This window comes from Hemibagrus wyckioides, linkage group LG03, assembly GCF_019097595.1.
Source record: "Hemibagrus wyckioides isolate EC202008001 linkage group LG03, SWU_Hwy_1.0, whole genome shotgun sequence".
NCBI classification, from domain to species: Eukaryota; Metazoa; Chordata; class Actinopteri; order Siluriformes; family Bagridae; genus Hemibagrus; species Hemibagrus wyckioides.
This window is the reverse complement of record NC_080712.1, coordinates 23,429,608-23,451,596: the sequence shown is the minus strand read 5'-3', so window position 1 is coordinate 23,451,596 and position 21,989 is coordinate 23,429,608. Positions and strand designations below refer to the sequence as shown.

At 41.8% G+C, this 21,989-nt stretch overlaps 2 protein-coding genes across 3 annotated transcripts in view; both read right to left on the bottom strand.

Annotated features, from left to right (window-relative positions):
- Positions 1-5,578: 5,578 nt before the first annotated feature.
- LOC131351205 (mRNA decay activator protein ZFP36L2-like) lies at positions 5,579-9,054 on the bottom strand. The gene is made up of 2 exons (XM_058386499.1): positions 8,718-9,054; positions 5,579-8,510 (listed from the first exon to the last, which is right to left on the bottom strand). Exons 1-2 carry the CDS (start codon positions 8,805-8,807, stop codon positions 7,359-7,361), a joined length of 1,242 nt encoding a protein of 413 aa, XP_058242482.1. The 5' UTR covers positions 8,808-9,054; the 3' UTR covers positions 5,579-7,358.
- Positions 9,055-10,551: 1,497 nt separating this feature from the next.
- The window catches only part of thada (THADA armadillo repeat containing), an 83,330-nt gene continuing 71,892 nt past the window's right edge, over positions 10,552-21,989 (bottom strand). For both annotated transcript variants that reach the window (XM_058386497.1, XM_058386496.1), the window contains exons 33-38: positions 20,456-20,580; positions 19,151-19,223; positions 16,973-17,123; positions 16,737-16,859; positions 11,533-11,702; positions 10,552-11,388 (exon numbers count right to left, since the gene is read on the bottom strand). In XM_058386497.1, coding sequence (XP_058242480.1) covers positions 11,074-11,388; positions 11,533-11,702; positions 16,737-16,859; positions 16,973-17,123; positions 19,151-19,223; positions 20,456-20,580 — 957 coding nt within the window. In that variant the 3' untranslated portion in view covers positions 10,552-11,073. The remainder of the gene's footprint in view (positions 11,389-11,532; positions 11,703-16,736; positions 16,860-16,972; positions 17,124-19,150; positions 19,224-20,455; positions 20,581-21,989) is intronic.

The following is a 21,989-nucleotide window of genomic DNA, read 5'->3' as shown; positions in this document are numbered from 1 at the left end:
TTGTACTCAAAATACAAATTGTATGTGCACATGTCAGAGCATGCAGTCTGCTTGCCTGCATGAGCTGCTTTAATAGCCTGTTACAAACATGCTTAAAGACAGACGTATGTGCGCTTCCACACTATACTGCTCTTGTTACTATACTATCATGGGGCATATGTGTGTGTTTTGGTTAGATCCAAACAGAATAGAAATAGCTTAAAGAAAATGTGTGTAGTAGCACCTACTTATACGTGTCTGCTTGTGTACATTACTGTGTCTCGGAAAGTTTTGGTGTCAGAGCTTGAGGAGTGCACCGACCAGAAGATAGGAGTTTATTTGTAGGGTGTTTGGGTGTGTGTGTGTGTGTGTGTGTGTATGGTTATAGGTCAGGGTTTATTTAAAGACACCTCTTTTATTGGATCTCTCACAAGGTGTGACCTAGTTTAGCTAGCTGGGCTTTAAAGGGTGCAAGCTGGGCATTTAAGGGTTGATAAGTAGCAGCCTCTGTTTCTGACTTCTTCACTTTTTCACTACAGCTGCTCAACTGGCCTCAAACAATACACTTTATTCCAATGACTTGTGCAGCCAAAAATGAATTTTACACCTTTTTTTTAACCTCCTCAGCCATATTGTAACTGATGAGCCAAGACTTTTCCAATGTTTCCTTTTTATATGCAGATTTTAAAATAAATCAGTGCAATAGAAGCTTAAAAGTGTTTGTAAATATATAAATATCATTTTCACATCTAAATCTGGCTGGTGCATGGGGTAGCATTGCTGCCTCACAGCTGTAGTATCTCTGGTTCAGTCCTGAGCTCTGATTACTGTCTGACTGGAGTTTCACATGTGTCTCTGTGTGTTTCTTCCAGGATCTTTGACTTTCTCCTACAAACATGCCAGGTGGGTGGACTGGCATGGGTGAATTGTCTCCATTTGTTAATGAGTATGTATATGGTGCTCTGCAAAGGACTGGTGTCCCATCCTGGGTGTATTCCTGCTTCACATTGCCTGACCCTAGGTTCATAAGTCACTGCCTGCTCATGGAATCGACTCCAAAGTCACTGTCCGCTCAGAGTATCAACTCCGAAGTCACTGTCTGTTCAAAGGATAGGCTCCAATGTCACTGCCTGATAGACTGAAGCCTGAACTGGGTGACCCTGGACAGGGTAGAGCAGTTATATAAGAAGACTTTATTTGTCATGCATACATTACAGCACAGTGAAATTCTCTTCTTTACATATCACTGGGGTCAGCCATGACATGAGCAGACAGGGTTAAGGGCTTTACTCAGGGGCCTAACAGCGGCAACATGACAATGCTGGGACTTGAACTACTGACCTTCAGATCAGTATCCCAGAGCATTTTAACAGTTGAGCCACCATTGTCCTTGATGTCATTCTTATTTAAGATAAATAATACATCTGACCACATGAGCAGTTTTTAACTGAGAAATATCTCCATGTTACCTGTGTCCTTCATGACAATGTCCATCAACAGATCTCATTTCTCTTTTTCACCACAAAGCTGTGGTACTTTCTCCAGCAACATCCAGGTGACACATGGAACTTTCTAGATAATAGAGTTGGCATAGCTACTATGTTTGAACAGAATGAATGTTTTGCATAGTTATATGTCATTAGTTTGTGGTACATAAAGACAAAAACACAGCACACACACACACACAAACACACACACACACACACTCTCAATGATAAATTACCCAAGCTCAAGGATTTTACCTGGAAGCAGAATAAGTGTTTACTGAGCAAAAACACAAATGACACCAGTCATCGACCTGACCGTTGCCAAGGAATTGGCAGAGTAAATAAGACATTAATTTTTTACTCAAATAAAGACGTCACTTATGGTCACAAGCCACATTACATCGTATGAATCTCCTCCATATGAGTAGGTACTGTGTATGTTTAAGAGAGACGCTGTGTGAGGCTGTGTATCGGTGATGTGTTTGTGTGTTAAGAAACTACATAAGAGGCTACCTAAAGTGGTAAGGATTTACTCTCTCAAATGCTCCCCACTTTGGAACACTCGCGTCATTAATAGCCTGTTTGATTCATGACGGGAATTAACCTCTTCATAAATTGAATCGAGTGAAACAGAGAAAAATAAGAGGTAAAACGCAAGCTGAGTGTTTGGGCTGTCCATACAGTGCTCGTGTCTGGAAAATTTCAACCAGCACTTCAGTAACAGAGTAATCTACACCAATAATTACACCTTGTAAACCTCAAACACTTCCTTGTGCAAGACATCCAAAAAAGCAACCTACAGAACATACATGTATCATTCATATAGTAGTTAAAAGCCTTAAAGACCTCTTTCTCTGTAATGTGTGGTACGGTAAATACAAGATATAACAGTGTTGTGTGTCTCACCAAGCTGTACATAGTGTTCCTGAAATGCTTTGATCAATGTAGTGTATCATTTGATTCTTCAGTAAGAACAACAGCCGTGTCGGCTTTCACGTTCTTCCCTGGGTCTTCAGTGTGACTCATGCTGTAGTTCCTTCCTTTGTGTCCCCTGAATTCTAAACCTGTAAATCATCAGAAATACCTTTACTGTAAGTGCTATGGTCAAGGACAAGGAAGGAGGGATGACTCATGAAACTGAGCAGTTACCTAAGGAGAAAAGGAAATACTGGGCTTGAGGAAGGTTTCGGGAATAGCTATTATACTGTTTATGAGGGACAAAATTGAAAGCTACTAGCTGTTGTTATGTTGTTTTGATATTTGAAGGAGCATGTGTGGGGTTTTTTTGTTTGTGGTTGTCATTCTGAAGCATGTGTAATTTGTTGTAATACTGATAATAGAAATTAATAGTTGTTTATTTAGTAACCACTGGTCAGGGTAGTGATTGTCCAGAGGTACCCTAGATCAGACACTAACGCATTACATGGGATCGGAGGTAAGACATTGGAGGAAACCCACAAGACACATGGGAAAACATACAAAACTCTGCAAAAATCACAACTCAGACCCTGGATCTCTGAGGAACCTATACTACTTGCACCACCCTTAATAAGTATGGAAGACAGAGAGCAAAATAGGAAGAAGAAGACCACCAACCCTCATCAGAATAACCTGGTTATTGCAGATAAATAAAAGGAAAAAACTGCTAAAGGTGTAACTGGAGGAAGGAGATTCCAGAGCTGTGTAGCTACACTACAGAAGGCGAGCCAGGAATTTCAGGGCAACCCCATAGGAATTTCAGACCCCAAGCAAATGAAAGTCCTGAGCTCCCCTCCCTGGAACATTTTCATCTCCTAGGGTCCCTTGTCTTGTTAGCTGTACTTTATGTAGTCTCGTAAACTGTATTGCTATACTGTTATGTGTTGCACCATGGTGCTTAAGCAACATCATTTCAATTGCTGCATAGAGAAATGACAATAAAATCCCACTGGACTTGACTTTTCTACTCAGGGCCATTTGAAAATAACGCTGACCTTCCCTAGCTTTATAGTAGCTCTTACCAGGGGATCAGGTTTGGCTTGTAACATCAGTAAACATCAGCAATGATTTGGCTGACCTCTGCGTGTGTATATGTGACGATCACTCTGTACTGAAAATAACATCATATCATATAAACGTGTTTATATTCAGTTATATGAATATATTACAGGTTATAATACACACAAACACACACATTCATTATATTTATTAGTTTCCGCTGGTGAACCGTGTGTGGTGTCTGCCACTGTGCATGTGTAACATGATTCATATGTCTGTACAATGCATGTGTGTCACCAGTGTTAGTAAATTGAAGGATGAGAGAGGAAATGGCTTCTTAGACACATACACACTCTGCCTCGTTTATTCTGCCGTTTATGGATGTCGTCAAGACTCAGGCCCAGTGGCCATCCAACTGTAAACACTGACCTCACGCACGTGGTGCGTAAATATTTGTGTATTAAGAGAGACTGAGTAAGGAGCAGCACTTCTAGAGGACAAAATATACGACTGTCACGTTTTAAACATTCAGCCTTCACTCATGGACTGTGATGAAGGAACGAGGAGGTAACATTTGATCTTATAGGTAGAGAATATTTGCCTTAAAGAGTTTTCACATTACAATGGCTGCTTCAGCGCATTCCTATCTTTAAGCTACATACTTTGGTTCCTGGACTTCAGCAGTCAATCAGCAGTCTCAGTTGTAAGAGTTCCACACTTACACATACACACTCTCGCACACAGACATAACAGCAGGCCCTTTTCTTACTGACCAGTGTTTCAGGAAGCCCCACCACTTCTCAGGAAACACCGTGGCACAAATAGAAAAGACTTCCAGGAGCTAAATGGACCAACAAAAAGCTCTCGTAAAAAATGACAAAAACAGCAGAGGAGAGAAGGGATGGAAATGGGCGTGGGTGAGGAACTAGGCTCTTCCTGCCATAATCAGAAGTCAAGAGTATTTCCTGTCATTGTAGGAGCTTTAGGCCCATTAACCATGCTTAAAAAGTCCAAACTTTAAAACTTTTAATTGCAATTCCAAATACTCACAAGAAGTATTTCAATAACGTCACTAAACATGTACAGTATTTAGTATAAAGTACTGAAACACACACACACACATAGGTACAGCCTACTTTGGCTCAGGGCAGTGCACCGGGTCCTGTGATAAACACTTCATTATGAAATGCAGCAGGACTCTGTAAATATTTACTCCGAGATGTTATCACTCCTCCTTATCTTGCCCTGAGCTCTTGGCACTAGATTGATTCCGGGCCTCTTTATTTTCTTAATGACTTGCCGGCGCTGATAACTAATCAAATGTACTATACTACCGAAATCATTCTGAGTCTTCTAAACGAGGGCAAAAGACAAATCAGGCTAAACGTGTCAGCTGGCTCACCCTAGCCTAACTGAGGGCCACTATCTGCAAGTGTGTGCTTACAGAACCACACCTTTTATACTGGGCTAAAAGGATTTGAGTGTTGGAATGCTAGGAGTCCTTACAGCACCATTAAACAGGAAATTGCTGACATGTATAACAAGCCAGTGTTTATATCAGTTTTTGTGAGCCAAAAATTGACTTGAAACTAAATAAACTCCAGGATACTTTCAGTAGATAGTAATGATAAAGGACATAAGATTTAGTCGAAATTAAGGTCTAAAACGATCAGTTGTAGTTAGAACTGCTTTAATAACTTTAAACCTCCATTCAAATGAGTATTCAGAAATGTACCATTATATTGTTATCCAAATAGTTTCTATTGAAATAAACTTCTAATTTCCCCATCTGTGACTCAAGTCTGAAGTTAAACCTGAAAGAATATTAGAGACTATTAGAGAGATATTCAGCTTTGGTTTCTTTTCAGAAGGAATGCGTCTGCATTTATTTTGTGAGCACATAAACTTTCTGAGGAAGCAGGACTTAGAAGAGCGCTCAATGACAACCACATGGGGCAAATACTAGCACTTCTTTTTTTTCCAAATAATTTTATTGGGAGAACTACAAAAATATACAGTACAAAGTTAACAGTCTCACACGCAACTTGTAGTGAACTGACTCCCATCCCACCCACCCCCCCAAAAAAACACACACAAAAAAAAGAACATTTATAACTCCTCATCTTTTTTGTCCATTTTTAAGTTACATTCAAAAAGCTTTACTTCTGATAAAGTAGTCAAGAAAAAGTACATAGTGCCCAGCCCCTGTACCTACTATGTACATGCAAAATGTGTTCAACCTCTTCTCTATCCAGCAAGTTTAGAACCCTCTGACCAATACTATATCAAAAGGCAACTGAAAGAACAAAGAATCAAACTAAAGTCTACAGGAATGGGGAGTTTTAATGAAACATGAGGGGGGGAAAAATCCTTGCTGGTTGCTCCAAGGCCCCTCTTTTTAACAAGTGGTAACAACCTTCCAAAGAGTTCAAATTCAAACCTACATTCAGCTTCTGTATGTGTAAAACAATGACTTGTATCAAAATACTTTATTTGGTTAATAATAAGGCATGTATGGTGGTGGACCCCTTAGGCACTAAGGTAGTAATACTGGGGCTTGGGATTGCTACATTCTCAAAGCACGTGGCAGGAGTCCGCGCCTGGCTCTGTGCATTACAACGAAAGGAAAAGAGGAAAAAAAAAATGTTAAAAAATACTTTTTGGTTAAATTTATTCACTTGGGATCATTGTCACACAAGTCTGACTTCTTAAAGAATGATCACTACTCGTTTGGACGGTGTTTTGACAACCACATGGTTTATACATTCTATAGACATAGCTAAAATGGTACACATCTAGGGATTTTTCGATTAAAAAAAAAAAAGTTGCGGGAAAAAAAACGTCTTCCACAACATCCCAACAAACGGCAAATCAAGCAATTTGTTTTAAATGTACGTAAACAAGGAAACAAAATGAATGAAATAAATATCACATACAATCTCTTAAATTAAGGTTGTTTTTTTACTCATTTACAATAAAATAACAAAGTGAAGTTACAAAAAGAAGACCAAACAAAAATATATTACTGTGAAAAAGAACATACACTCCACTTTATGTAGATTAATAATGGCGATCATAATTTAAACATAATAAAAGAATATAGATCTATTGCTTCAACATACTTGATAAATACAGTATGGACACAATTACCAATGTAGCCTATACTTTTCACAAGATAATAAATAAGTTAAATAGGTCATAGCCAGTTATGTACTGCTATGTAATCGCTCAAAACAGCTAAAAAAATATATATATAATTCAACCATCAGCAGTGATTTTCCCAACAGACCGAACAAGAGTGCTTCAGCTAAGCAACAACACTAAACTACCCCAACCGAACCACTGGGTGGCGCTGTGACAGACAAACTCTCTCAACTTTTGGAATGGAAGTTTGTTTTTTTGTAAGCTTTCAGAAGCGCATACATAGGCTACTTTGCGAACTGATACTTGTTTTTGTTTTGTTTTTTTTAAAGTCAAGGCATATTCTTGGTAGGATGGAGGGGGGAAAAAAACCATCTCAAATCTCTCCCGTCTTTCGCGTTCAAATGTTTTGTGCACAAAAAACCATGTCTCCGGAAAGTGTGATGGTCTCATAAGCCAAAACACTGCGACTGTATGCTGGTCAAAGTCACCGGTGGAATGCCTTCGGTCGATATCTACTTTCATAGCTATCGGTTCGAGCAGAAAAGAGAAGGAAAAAAAGGACAAAGTAAAACTCTAATGCCACACCAAGGGTCTGACGAGTCAACCTGCCCCTGGTTGTTTCTTTAAAGTCCATCTAGTTACACGTCGCTTACGAGCCGCCATTTTAATAACGGTTAACTTTAGGAAGTCCTCCAAGTCCGTTACAGAAATAAAGAACGGGGCAAATCCCATACAAACGCAAAACATAACGAAAACAAGCACGCTAACTTATTAATCATCAGAAATCGACAGCCTGCTGAAGATTGGCAAACGTCTCCCGGCCTCCAAGCTGGGAGACTCGGAGCCGCTGAGACTTCCTGAAGAGCTGTGCGAGCCGCTGGCGTAGCTTTCCCGGTCCGACATGGAGTCATATGGGCTGGGGGGCGAGTCGAAGACCGGAGACTCGGACAGGCGCTGCAAGGGCCCGAGGCTGTAGGGTGGGGAAGGGGGTCCCACGGCGGTCTGGAAGTTGCTGTAGTAAGCGGGGGTGGACTGGTAGCCGCCATGTGCGTGCACGGCGAGGGGGGCGAGCAGCGCCTTCAGGTCCTGCGCAGCGGTGAACGAGGAGAAGGCGCCATTAGCGCTCGGCGCTAAAACGTCTTCGAAAAAGGGCCCGCTGGACCGGGATGTGTCGGAGGAAGATGTCGGCGGGGGAGTGCGGGATGTGGGGCTTTCAATGAGAGGCGAGTCCAGTCCGTGATGTGTGGAGAAACCGGAGAAGCTCAGGCTGTGGTGCAGTTTGGGTCTGTCTCGGTAAGCGGCGACGGTAGCCTGTTGCTGAATCAGATCACGGCTCTGCTTCAGCTCATGCGGCACGCTGGTGTTGGCGTTGGCCGGCGCGGGTCTGCGCTCGTCAGCGTTGTGAATGAAGTGGCAGCGCGGGCCGTAAGGGCAGAAGCCAATGGTGTGGAAGGTGCGGCATGGCTCCGTCTTGTACTTGGGGTGGCGAGACAGACTGCGCAGCTCGTGGTAGCCGTGCGCAAACTGGCACTTCTCGCCGTACTTGCAGGCGCCATTCTCCTCGAAAGGTCGGCAAAGTTCAGTCTTGTAGCGGGTCGAGTTGATCTGCGAGCCGGGCTTCTGCTGCAACGCCTGCAGCTGCTGACTGCGCTCGCCCGTCTCACTGTAGGCGCGCTCACGGAACTTGTTCTCCTTGTTCATGCTGGCGGTGTTGGTCGAGCTCTCTTTCATGTTGCTGTAGCATGTGGCAGAGTACTTGTTGCCGTTGTTGGTGCAGTCAGCGTTGCTCGCGGAGTTGCGCCGGAAAAATCCCTGCGCGTACGAGCAGTTGTTAGCGAGAGCAGAGGCCGTGACCGGCGCCCCTACCGCTTTTTTGTCCAACATACTGTTGAGATGGAGAGCATTCATGTTCAGACTCTTGTCCTGTTTCGGAAAGAAAGTTAGAAAGTTAGAAAGGGCAAACAGAACTCCTGAGCTGCAATGTGCTTTTCAGCTTGCAAGACTTTAAGCCAGGCGAAATAAAGGAGCTCGTGCACGAGCTAGTCTGCGTTAAAGCTTTAATTGAAAGTTTTAAGCAACTTCAGAAATAATAATTAAACCAAAAAAAAAACTTTAAAAGTTGAGTATTACCTTGTACAGCATGTCGATGTCGTAGAAACCGGACATGATGGTCGCAGACATTTCTATTTCTGAAGTTTTGAGTCGCAGTTGATCTTTCATTTGAGGACCTACCGAAGATCCCGTAGTGCAAAGCGAGGCGTTTAGAGTGCCACGACTGGTGCGTGAAAAAGGCTCGGAGAGAGGAGTGGGGGAAAAAAATCTAATTCCAGAAACGAGAACAAACACGCTACTTGCTTGTGTTGCTGTTGTGTTTTTTTTTTATTGCTGCCTGTCTCTCTCCGTTGAAGTGCCAAGCGAGAGCAGAACACAAACCGCCTGCTTTCCCCCCAACATATAAGACCCGGAGTCGTTGGTGAAGAGGGGGGCGGGGCACAGAAAGCTGTTTGACATGACGTCAGAGTAGAGGGGGCCGCTGCTTCTGATTGGTCGTTAACTCCACCCACACTTCTCGAGACTGCCGTCGAACTTTTCAGAGGAGCGTGATTCCGAAACCTCCACAGTGCTCTACACGCAGACCTTCCCAAACACCACGGTTTATTCATGTCGGGATTTGACATGTTCAAAATTTCCAAATTCAGAAATGTCACCCTAAAACCTATCATTGTTTTTTTACGTCACTGAAAAAGAATAATGCCTGCTGGAGTTATTTGTGTATTCAGTAAACATTTCCCAAACAATGAAACATATATTATTATTATTATTATTATTATTATATACACTGATGTAAACTAGGCGACGAGACGTTGCAGTCAAATACATGAACACTATTTCCAATAATAATAATATTATTACTAATAATAATAGAAACAAACTTAGATGATTAATGGGTTAATGGCACTGAAGTGCGGATGGAGGGAAATGGATGGGAGTGAAACGCGCCTCTGCTGCTCTCTGGTACATTATGTACTAAGTTGCATGGGCTGTGTAATCATTTACTCCGACTAACCAGAGAAAGCTCCATTTACTCTAATCTACACTGATTCACTCAGAGTCAACGAGTTTTAATAACTTCTTACATCTTTAAAAGACTTGGTGATTAAATCAAGGCAATTAATGTAGTAGTAATAAAACATTTAAATATATTTTACAAATATATAATCGCCCGTGAAACACATTGATTATTCAGATATTTAAATGTATTTATATGAATTTGAAGACAAAAAACCAATGGCAGCTACCCCCAGTGTTGGCTTTAACATTGTTCAACTGAAATCCTCACACTATTCCCCAAACAGCAGAGAGAAAAATAGAAATCATGTGAAGGAATGTGGTAATGTTGTTTCCCCCACTATAAAACGATCCCATACTGCCCCCTAAGGGTCTAAAAAGTTTTCCTTAAAAGAAGCCTTGTGTGCCACCTAATGGTCAAGACGACAACGTGAGCTAGTGTTATGTAGTGCCGAGCTCGTGTACAGGAAGTAGGGAATCATTGGGATTCAGTCGCCATTACCCCTCACCCCCACCCCCACCCTTACCCCACTTACACATCCCCACCCCTGTGGATGTAAAGGGGTCAGTTATTTTGGACCGTTCCCAAGCATTACATCACTGTACAGTAAGAGAACATTTACTAATGTAGCCCTGAAGGCAATCCAGCTGTCCACACACATGCCAGCCACCAGTCTGCTGTTTTGTGCCAATTGCATAACATCCCACCCAGGAGGGGCCTGCTGAACTATTTCTTTTTCTGGGAACTGTGTTAAAGAGTCCATCGTATGAAAGAAATGAAAAACAAATTATAATAATAATAATAATAATAATAATAAAAAACAGACTTTCCAAACAACATAAGTGTGTAAAAGTGCATTTTAAAAAGAGACAGTTCACCTTCATAAAGTTTGGACTTCTGTGATACAGCCACATAATCTGTTCTCTCTCTCTCTCTTTTTTTTAATGTGACAAATAGAACAAATAGTTTTCATTTTTGTGAAAATAGAGGAACAAGACATTTTTGAGTCATGCTACATGCATTGTGACTTCTCCCTACCCCAGGCCCACACTTGCATACAAAAGTGCACAAGTCAGCCACCAACAAATGGATATAGTAAAGCTTTTTATTTTGATTAAAAACAGTTTGGGGTCAGAGACATTCCTGTACATCATTTATCCTTTTTATAGGCAATTTGCCAGATTTAAAATAAAATTAATAATATACTAAAACATTATTTACCATCTTGAGCTGGACTGGCCTTAAAGAAATAAAAGTCAGTAACAGACAGGAAATGATGAAATAATCCTAATATTTATATGCAGTCAGTGTGCACACCCCAAGATCATTTGAAATGCTCTAACCTTTCTCTTCATTCTCATTTGATCTTCTAGTCATTTACTAGAATGTAAGATGGAGCTGAAGGACTTCCACTTCTCAGCTCGAGATTTTTTGCCTGATTGTTTCCAGCACATTCTGAGTGAGTGTAGCCCGCACGTTCAGCAGAGCTAGTTTAGCATATTCTATGGTGGCAGAGAATTGAGGCAGCGCAGGAAGGGAACACAGTGCTTTTTGGGCCGAGTCTGCATTAGCGCCAGCTATGTTGGAGAAATGGTCAAGCTCTGCCGGGCACAAACCAAGTGAGCTCGGTACTGTAGAGAGAGCGCACAGGTGTTTGTGTAACAACCGTGCCCACTGCAGAGGCTCTGCCCACAGGTTCAGCTCTCCTTTCTCAAAGAGGAACTCCTCATTCTGTTCAAGATTAAGTGAAGAGACGAATTTCAGCATTAGCATGATGCAAAGGAAATATTTTCTAAACAAAATTCTCTAAGACACCATCTCATACAAAGGTGTAAAGACAAATTCATAGTTGTGACGTACAATCTGCATCCTTACCAAGTCAAGTGTTTTCTCATTGCCCAGCTCTGTCTGGTTATCACCCAGCAGCCACTCGGTCAGTGTCATAACGCCAACATCTACCTGGTCCCACACCAGGAACAGCTGGCACAGAATTCCCACTCCCATCTGCAAAGCAACAGGAGGAGAAACAGCTCCTTGGGCAACACCTGGAAGGAGGAGAAGGAGATCAGGGAATGAAGGTCAAGTGCTGAACTTTGACATCTCATATTCTCCAAGACTTGCTTTAGGGCAAATGTTACTAATCTAGTCCTTAAAGAACCCTGGGGTTAGTACACCTATATAGTAGTTTGAAAATATTCTAGTCTAGAGCCAGTGATAATCACTCTGGTGTGAGAATATGTGTAATTTTATTCATAAAAATGGCATGACATGGCAGGAAGTCCATAAAGACAAGATATTTAAAAAAAAAAAACACTAGGGTGCAATACTGGTGATCTTTTGACATTCTATCCAACTGAAGCATCAAAATATTTCGAAGGTTTGCCTATGCCCTCAAGAAACATCTGGACTGTCAGTTTTTCATTCACAGTTGCCCGAAAGAGAAGCTTGTTCAGTAAGCTGGGAAAGAAAAACTCTACTTCCTACAGACTTCATATGATGTGTGTTTAAATGCAACATCCATCAAATGGTTCATATATTTATTAGTGGTACCAAACACCACTTTCCCATGAAGAAAGAAGCTCTTTTCCGAATCCGTAACTGTTGTTGGAACTACTTTTTACTAGGCATAGTACTTAGTTTGTACAGACAGCAGACAATATTTCCAGAAATGGGATGTGAAAAAAAAATTAAGTATAAGTCACAAAGTCGAGCACAAGCACTGTTATATAACGCTAGCTGAACAAAGCAGCGACCTCCCATTTAAACACTAAATCAACTGAAAATAATGACGCTAGCTCAAATAAGGTCATATTATAATAATTAGCTCGTTATATTTTTTTATTTAAATTACAGTTTCTAGCCTAGTCATGATTTTATGATTCACTGGACGTTGATTTGATTTGAAGTGGACGTCTAGCTTCATAATGCAAGTGACTTGCCAGGTCAAAGGAGACAGAAACTAAAGGTCAGGTACTGAGGTCTTGCTTTCGTTTTTTATTTTCAAACCATGACCCTGTCTCAGATGACCATGAAACTTGTTCAGAGAAGCAAAATTGGTGTGGGTACAAAGTTGGTGGGGTTACTTTGAGGTTAGCCACAAGCGGACCTGTTGGATGATGGCTGCAGAAAACGAAAAAACAAAAGAGACACATGATAGGGGAAGTGAGAGAAGAGATTCAAAGGGTGTGTGGAGACAATATTAACACCCATCTAAAGCAATGGTCAAACCCCTGTCAAGTCTTAATGACCCCCAGTTGTTCATGCTTCAAAGCGCTCGCTGAGGCAACGTGAGAGTGAGTCATAGCGAGTTTGTTTTGTTTTCTGGCTTCTCTTTACCTTCCCTTTGCCTGCAGCCAACGTCCAAATTACTTCCACGGTCGACAGTCACCGGGACCTGCCAGTCAAAAACCGCTCTTGCTAAAGGAGAGCATAACAACATCTTAACGACCGTGACACCTTCCCCCACAAGCATACTGGGAAAGTACTGTTGGGCAGAAAGCACGTATCTCCTTTCCTTCCAGAAACTTAGCAGCTGTGGGGGTTTGGGGGGGGGGTATTGAGGGAACGCAGAAAGCTTTTGATTGTACACTAGTAGTGCGGATCTAAAGATCTGAGTGAGATTGAAGCGGGCTTTTTCTCTCAGCAATATGATGGGACAGCCCATCTCTGGCCTGGCCAGCCTCTGATGCTATTCATCCCTGGGGATTTGTGATGGGAAGTGTCGGCCTATAGAGCTGGAAATGGGCCAAGCCTGAACACGCCATCATCCAGGCATTAAAGGCATAATAGGAAACTCAAGCTGCTTTCCATTTCGGCCCTTTTCTGTGGTTTCACACTTCAGTAACATGATTTCCCAACCTCTCCTCAGCTTACAAAACGCCCCCGCTCTCATGGTTCTGCATTTCTGTTTTTATCTCTTTTGTTTATGTGTGCCTTAAGGTGATGGTCTCTCCTTTAGACAGGGATGATTATTTGGGAGCCTTATGTTGAGGTGTAAGCCCGCAGGTGACGGTGCCCCTATTTCAGGAACGAGATGACACAACCTGCCCAAAAGTTGAACTTGATTTGTAAGGAGGTGGAAAAATGTAGAAGTATAATGAAAACAGGAAAATGAAAGCAAGTGACACACTTCCTGAAGGTGATTATTCATATCAAACCACAACAACCAAATCATCGACAGTCATTGTCAACAAGATGTTGGACTTTTTCTGTACTTCACTCATCATTAAGCATAGAACAACGTGTAATGTTAATTAAGAAGCCATGCAGTTAGATTACATGATGTCATATCATTAGGTAATGGCTACTTCGAATCCAACACTGGATAGAATGAAGTTTAATCCTGAACAGAGTGAAACTGTTTCCAGCATCCTTGAAGTAAAAGTTGTTTTGGAGGAGCTTTGTGTGTCTGCTTGAATGTACAAGCTGAGATTCCAGCAGAAAGCTTAATTCCCGTAATCGCAGGGAGGCAGAGGACTGGAACTAATTAAAAAAAAAAAAAACCTTTTTGAGTAACGAGAGAGGGGCTTTGGTGTGCGGCGAATTCAGGATGTGAGGCGCTGCAGCTGGCCGAGTATCGGGTGTCCGTGTGTGGAAAGGAGGGGTAAGAAAGGAGGGAGTGTTTGTCTGGCATGGCATTGAAATCAGAGACATCCACAGCACAGAATGTGTCAGCGTGTTCTGTGTTTGTGTGAGTGAGTAAGTGTGTGTTTGGTATGGGGACAGTACAACGTGCGCTAACGCACACAACCATCCTTAACCATGCACAGAACAACGGACTCTCCCCCCTCTCTTCTTTTTATCAGACACTAACTAGGCTGGTATTTGGACATTCCACAAAACACACTGGTAACATAGGCATACTTATGACACGACAACATGTCATTTCGTGAGCTCTTATTCCAAAACACAGTGTGAACGATGATGTGAATTTCTTGTTCTCATGTCCAGTGTGCACACACTGTCACCGACTTTCGAGCGGAATGGAAAGGTAGGTGTGCAAGGTTGTGGGAAGGAAGTGTGGGTGTGAAAGCGAGCGGTGTCAAGGTGAGGAAAATAACACATCAAATTTTATAGCTTTGACTTCCTCTCGAGACCTACGGGAACAGAGACCTGGGTAGCATGTGCACAAACACAAACACACACACACACACAAACAGTTGTAAATGACACGAATTAAGACTGCATTTTGTATTTTGTGAAATGAGAACGCTGTGGTTATTTCTATGAAACAAATGAGTGTTTCTATCAAATCAAGTGGGTTTTAGTGTCACTATGTGATAGTGACTAACAACTGAAGTTACATTTATTCTTAGAATGAACCACCTACACAGAATATGTCTAAAAAAATGTAGAAACAGACCGATAAGGACAGTAGCAACCGAAGGTATCGACTCCTGTCTGACACTCTGATGCAAAGTCTTAGCTTTCTGTTACAGTTTGCACTTTCACCTGTCTAAAACGAGTACCACCTACATGTGCTGGAGTTAAAAGGCCTTGTTCATGAGCACATTACTGCAACATCCTATATGGAAGTCAACTACAAAGACAAAGTTTGTTTGAACGTATGAGAGACAAGGAATCAGACTGCCTAACCATCTACAGTCAAATGGCTGCCAAGTAGAGGTCCACATGTCCCTTTCAGCTATTAACAAGACAGGGAGTCTGTTGTTGTTTTACTGGACAGATAAGTTCAGATGTTTTTTTTTTTTTGTGGTATTTATATCTGTAATGAAAGCTGGAACAGACAGACAGTATTGTTAAGATTACATTCTATTAGCGGCTTTGGTTGTATGATTGTGCCTTTACCCTTTAAAACATTCTCGATATTTAATCAGGGAAGCCAAGAACAACACAAAGCTTGGGTAATACTGGCTACAGATGCTGAAGCCTTTTTTTTTTTTAATCCATTTCGAAATACTGGGCTGGAATGTTGAACTTGGACATGCTGATGGGAAAACAACTTTCCCCATTCACTCAGGACTGAAGCACTAAACTTCTATTCAAATAGTTGAATTAACAATTATTCATGCTTATAACTAGAACCAGCTAATGCAGTGGAACGCTGGAAGACACACTATAATAAGATCAGGGGTTCAGAAGTTCAAGCTCACAGCCCATTATCTTTCAAATCATTGATGCATGCTGTATTCATAACACAAATTAATTCTCGGTGCTATCACGGCGATCATAATCGCTCGTACGACGTGTACTTTATTAGAGCTTAAAGAAAATACAAAATGAGAAAAATGGCCCTGCACACCTCTAAATGCTCAAATACATCAATCTTTCTGTCTGATAATTCAGCTCTGTGGTTTTCTAATAATGTTTACAAAGATTTCCAATCCTTTCACTTGTTTACTTTGATATGGAGAATAGACAGAGAGAGAGAGAGAGAGAGAGAGAGGTTAGACAGCAGGGGTAGCAGTTAAAGGAGTTGAACTACTTAAGCTTGGTCTCTAAATACTGCTTCAACCATCGAGACTATTTCAAGCTTATTACACTTTGGCTCCCTGGCTAACACCAACTGACCTCCCCACCACCCCCCACTCCCTCACAGAAAGAAGAGGTGTTTGTGAGAGACGTGTGAAGTTGCTTATCAGGCTGTAGATAGACGTCCTGGCACGAGTGGAAGTTTTTGATGTGACTGATCTACGAGGCCTAGCTGTTCCTGCTCTCTGCATCGCTAAGTCTGACACCTCTATTTCAAAGCCCTGAGCCTACTGGACCTCCTCCTCTCTTCCACACTTCTGTTCTTCTGCTGTCAATGGAGGCTGTAAAGAGAAACTCACACCTCTCCATCCCCCCACTTAAAAAAAAAACACAAAAAACAAAAACACGCACACATCTGAATCATGTAGGCCTGCACAATTAATACTACCAAAATCTGCTACTTGCAGAACTTGATGGCTATAAACACAGGAAGTCAAACAGAAAACATATATATACACACATAGATAGATAGATAGATAGATAGATAGATAGATAGATAGATAGATAGATAGATAGATAGATAGATAGATAGATAGATAGATAGATAGATAGATAGATAGATAGAGTAAACAAGAGTACTTGTTTACCTGTGGTGATAAGCTGTGCTGGAGAGTAACAGATAAAGTCAGCAGCCTTGTCTCTCACATCCTGGTCCTCATCCTGCAGTAAGGTGAAGAGACTCTGCCACAGTGCCAGGGTGGGGGTGACACCTGCCACACACACACACAGACACACACACACACACACACACACACAAGTATACTCTCAGAGCACTTTTTGTGTCAATTATTACATAGATATCTGAGAAAGGCTATGCACTTACCCATAGGCAAAGTGTCAGAGGTCAGCAGGGTAGGTGTGACCTTCACCAGCACCTCTGCAGCAGTCAGTTTGACCTCGACTGGTTGTTCCTCGCTACAGTCCTGAGTCACCAGCGCCACCCAGCGGGTGGCATGAGTTGCTGCAACCCCCTCCTGTACGCAGAAGATGATAAAATTTGAAAATAAATGGAAATAAATGCAGTTTTTTAATCTTTATTGTTATATATTATGCACCTTTTACTCTTCGTGTGTTCATGGAGGGATGTGATGACAAAAACGAACCTGATTTGATAATAACATTTGGTAATAAAGGATATTTTTTTGAGTTGCTGTGATACTTACGTTCCCAAGTAAATGAGATTTACACACAGCTGCATGAAGCACGTCACCTAACACCTAGCAGCTAATCGCCTAATGACCGTTCACAAACATCTCAATGACTTACAAACAACGTAAACAGCTCCCAATAACACGCTTGTCAAATCCAGCTGTCTGATCTTTCCCGGAGTGAGAACCGTCTATACTTATAGTGTGTACATGCACATATATAAACAATATAAATATATAACATAACCTCATATAAAGATTTCCTCTAAAACCTACTCTCCAATAACTATTTTTCTGTGAAAAACACCTTTTTTTCCCCACAAGCTGTACCTTTGCTTTTAAACATTTCCTTTTTCTGGAGTCTAAATATAACAAAGTTGCTTGGAAATGTTGCACAAAAGAAGTCCTGTCTGAAAGCAACTTCTGCTCCTGATCTTCACCATGCATCAGTAGAACTATCATTAGAATAGTGTGTTGTTGGCAGACATAACAATAACTGAACTTCGCAACCATCAGCATCATGGCTGCTATTAAGCGACAGGATATACTACAGTCCGAGGAAGTTATGTGGAACTCAAACAGGCACCCGAATCAACACAGAAATGGTTAAATAAACACAAAATCTCAGTCGCTGTATTTGAACCTGACTAAAAATGTGTGGCCTACATTGAAGAATGCACAAGCCTAACAAAATAAAGCAGTCCCTCCAGGAGTTTTTGCCAAAAATGCTTGATTGCTTAAATATTTTGGTGTAACTTAAATTGGTGAAATTGCAAGCACAGGATTCTTATTTACCAGTGAAGACACATATGTAATGACTTTCTATGGCAGCTGTACTCATGTTTGACGCGTGTGAATAGAACAGGGTTTTGAGTGAACGTGTGTTGTGATGTCACACGACACGTCTTGGCCCAAATCTGCGGAAAATCTGAGGTAATTCTGAAAAATTCAAGCTCCCTCAAATAATGCAGTGTGTGCGCTTGATTTTGTGTTTCTGTGATCTCAAACTCATGAAATCCTGAAGGGACTGGTTAAGGATATTGAAATATTCTGTAATGCCTTTAAGAGTTTCCAAGACAAGTAGTGTATCCAGGCTTGTTAAACATCACAAGACGATGCTGTAAGACTGTGAGAGCGGCAATTATAGATAAAACTATTGTGCTTACACATGAAAGACTGATATATTAAAACTTTATATTAAGATGCTCATACTATTACATTATCGTATCTACAGCCAACAACATTAAAATAGTAAAAAGGTCCCTTTTTTCTTTTAAACAAACAAGCACCCATACTCGTTTATGTGGTGAAGCGTGTGCACGTTTGAGACGATTATATAACCGTTATGAAAGGATTCGCATTTCAGGATGCAGGCGGTTGCACTTTCTGGTTTCTGTGCAACATGACAAGTGTGTGTTTATTGTCTTATTAACTTCAAGTGAGAGAAGAGTGGCTAGAGAGGTAATTCATGTTTACAACACAAGTAATAACAGGAACTTGTTGCGCTCCAGAACATCGGGTGTAACTATAAATGGTCAAAAAATGCATGTCATTCGTTAAATAAAAAAGAAATTGTAATAGTGGGCATAAGAAGAATAATACACAAAATATTCATGTCTTACTGCTTACTAGTTTTCATGAAGGGTGCCAATGTTTTTGGAGTTGACTGTATATAAGGGTGGAAGAGCAAAAATATTTGTCCATATAGCAAATAAATGCCAAGTAAATACAGAGATTACTATAAAATGTGTTATATTGAACTCAAGCGACATCTAGTCTTCCTCTAACTGTACGGCTCCTTCCCACACCACACAATAGCCCTCTCTCTCCTCGTTCCCACTCGTCTTCCTTACCAGCGGCGTCTTTTTGGCCAGGTGCACCACCAGTCGAGAGGCCAAAGAGAGGGCAGCGCAGTGCAGCTCCAAGCTAAAACACACACACACCAGGCAAAACACATCAATCATCATATATTTCCATGTACAAGAGGTTTTGCAGTTACAACATGTTATGCAAAGTCTATTAGGATACATTAAATAACAAACAAGCCCCACGCTGACACTTCCGCACACAGCGGTTAAGTTTATGAACAGCAGTGAGACCACTTCAGCGCAGTCACAAATGTGGTCTTTCACAGAACTGTCGGCGTCATAAAACAGGTGGGATGCACCACACACTCTACTACAGTGTGTTGAAACCGAAATACACCCAGCAAATGTGCAATTACACAACACCTCCAACAGTAACACGAGTCAAAGGACAAGTGTGCGGCAACGTTGCACACACGCACACACACAGCCAGTATTGGTGTTGCTTAATCACAGAGCAACTGCCGCAGTCCAAAACACTGGCGCTGTGTCACAGAGAACAACAATCCCACTGAACCGATTTCTTAACATCTTAAGGCGGGCCAGGCTGAGGGGGCACTCTAGATGGCAAGGCTTTTTGTAATTCTAAACTGCAGGGTGTGTATTCGTTCATACAGACCTGAAATGGGAGAGATGTCTGTAATTCAGACTTGACGCCTCTTTAGCCATCTAATGCAAAAACACACATAATATACACACACCTGTCGCCAGGTGCATGACCCAGAGACAGACACCCACATGCCTACACAAACACACACGCATGCACACACACCTTTTCCAAACATACAGATATTTATGCGTGAGCGCATGCAGATAACCACAGGTACATGAGGCACATGGAGGTAGCGGTGAGCCTTTAAACGGTGAAAATCAATATCCTTCATGCTCTATCACGGCTATGAACGGATGATTGGCGTATACAGGGGAGCTGCTTACCACAGGCATGTGTGGTCTCTTTCAGGGTGGAAGCCCACATCTGAAACCATTGCGCCCTTCCTCCCTGCCAGCACACTAGGAACGACCTTCTGCCACCGCTGCGGTCATACCCACAGCCCTAACCGCTGCTATTCATCAGGATCGGGTGTTCGCAAAGACAGAACTAAGTAGGCCGGTGGGTTTTTGGTGTCAGTGGAAATCTTTTCTGGGTGTGGTGGATGCGTTAGAACGACGTCTTTAGCCGAAAAATGTTAACGCTGCTTCTTACACAAATGAACAGCAGCTGCGCAAAGTTCTCACCAACGGCCAATTTTTGACCACACTATTAGCTTTGAATACGCTGGTCAAGCTGCTCACCTGTGTGTGGATGTCTCTGCCACAGAGAGGAGGTGATCTAGTGCCTTGTCGTCGCTTAGGGACGTGCTGTTGTCTTTCCATGGCAGGATGGAGGACAGTGGGAGGACTGAGAGAAGCTGCAGAACCTGCAAAATTTATTACAATTTATTGTGGAAAAATGTTTGTTGTCAGAAATGTGTGGTAAAGTGTTGAACTAGTCAGAGTGAGAGATACAAGGGGAATATAACATGGTCTAACACAAAGTGGGTGGAACCAACCAAAGCTTTTTTTCCACACAGCTTTCTCTCTGTTACAAAGACAGGGCCATGTCTCCTTACAGAAAACCTCCCAACAGCAGTACTTAGACATTTATCAACATCTGTACAATTTCATAATCCTAATCATAATTAATAAGTAGTTTCAGAACATGTTAAGTGACCACCATACAGAAACCTGTGAATAAGTTAGGGGCAGTGGTGGCTTAGAGGTTGAGGTCGAACAGAAGGGTCAGGGGTTAAAGTCACAGCACTACCAAACTGCCACTGTTGGGCCCTTTAGGAAGGCTCTTAACCTTCTCTGCTTCAGTGGCTGACCTTGTGCTCTGACCCCAGCTTCCTAACAAGCTTGGGTATGCGAAAAAATATGTGTAACAAGATAAAGGCTTCTCTCTATGTCTCTCTCTGCCTGTGTCTGTCTATCTCTCTCTATCAGTCTGTGTGTTTCAGTCTCTCTTTCCATCAGTCTGCCTGTCTACCTCTCTCTGACAGTCTGTCTGTGTTTATCTCTCTCTATCAGTCTGCATGTCTCCGTCTGTCTCTCTCCATCAGTCTGTCAGTCTACCTCTCTTTCTCTCTCTCTGTCTGCCTGTCTCCCTCTTTCTCTATAGAAATTGGAACATATTTAAATGAGTGCATTACTACAAATCTGTGCATCATTTAAATTATAGCCTGCATCAGTGTCAAAAAATATTCAATTAGATTCAAGAGAGCCGCTGGCTAAGATCCTGTAAATATATACTACATACACCACATACAGTAAATACCGTATACTCCTAGTTGTCACCTTCAGTGGTGAAGGTCGGTTAATCTTATTATTATTAATGCAACTGCCACTGTTTTATTCATCATGTTGTTACACTTCTGTAACTGCTGTTTTGAAAATGGTCACGCCCGTCACTGTGTGTCTCTGTCTGTGGTCTTCCTCTTGTTCCTCCTTTTGTATAAGTGTAGACAAAAGAATTCTAGCAGAGTTTCTTTTGGCTTTCTCATCTCTCAATTCTCTCCATCCTTCCACAAGTCAAACACAGCTGGTTCAGACCCAGCTGTGTCATCTTCACTCAGACACAGCCAGCGGTCTCTGATCTGCGATGTGAAACGTTGGTTCTCTTTCCTCCATGGCTTTGCTTTTCTACACTCTCACTGTGGTGGTGCCTTCAGGGGTATCACTTGTATGGTTTGTGTACGTGTCTCTAATGAGTCTTATTAAAAGGTAGAACAGCGTCCATAAGGTCATTTTAAAGGTAAATTAGAGTTCAAGTTTCCAGGTAATATACACA

What these genes read in the sequence shown, in the direction of transcription:
- LOC131351205 (XM_058386499.1), bottom strand. Translation starts at nt 8,807, where the DNA reads ATGAAAGATCAACTGCGACTCAAAACTTCAGAAATAGAAATGTCTGCG. An exon ending in ACATCGACATGCTGTACAAG is followed by an intron (nt 8,511 to 8,717) that starts GTAATACTCAAC and finishes TTTCCGAAACAG; the next exon opens with GACAAGAGTCTGAACATGAA.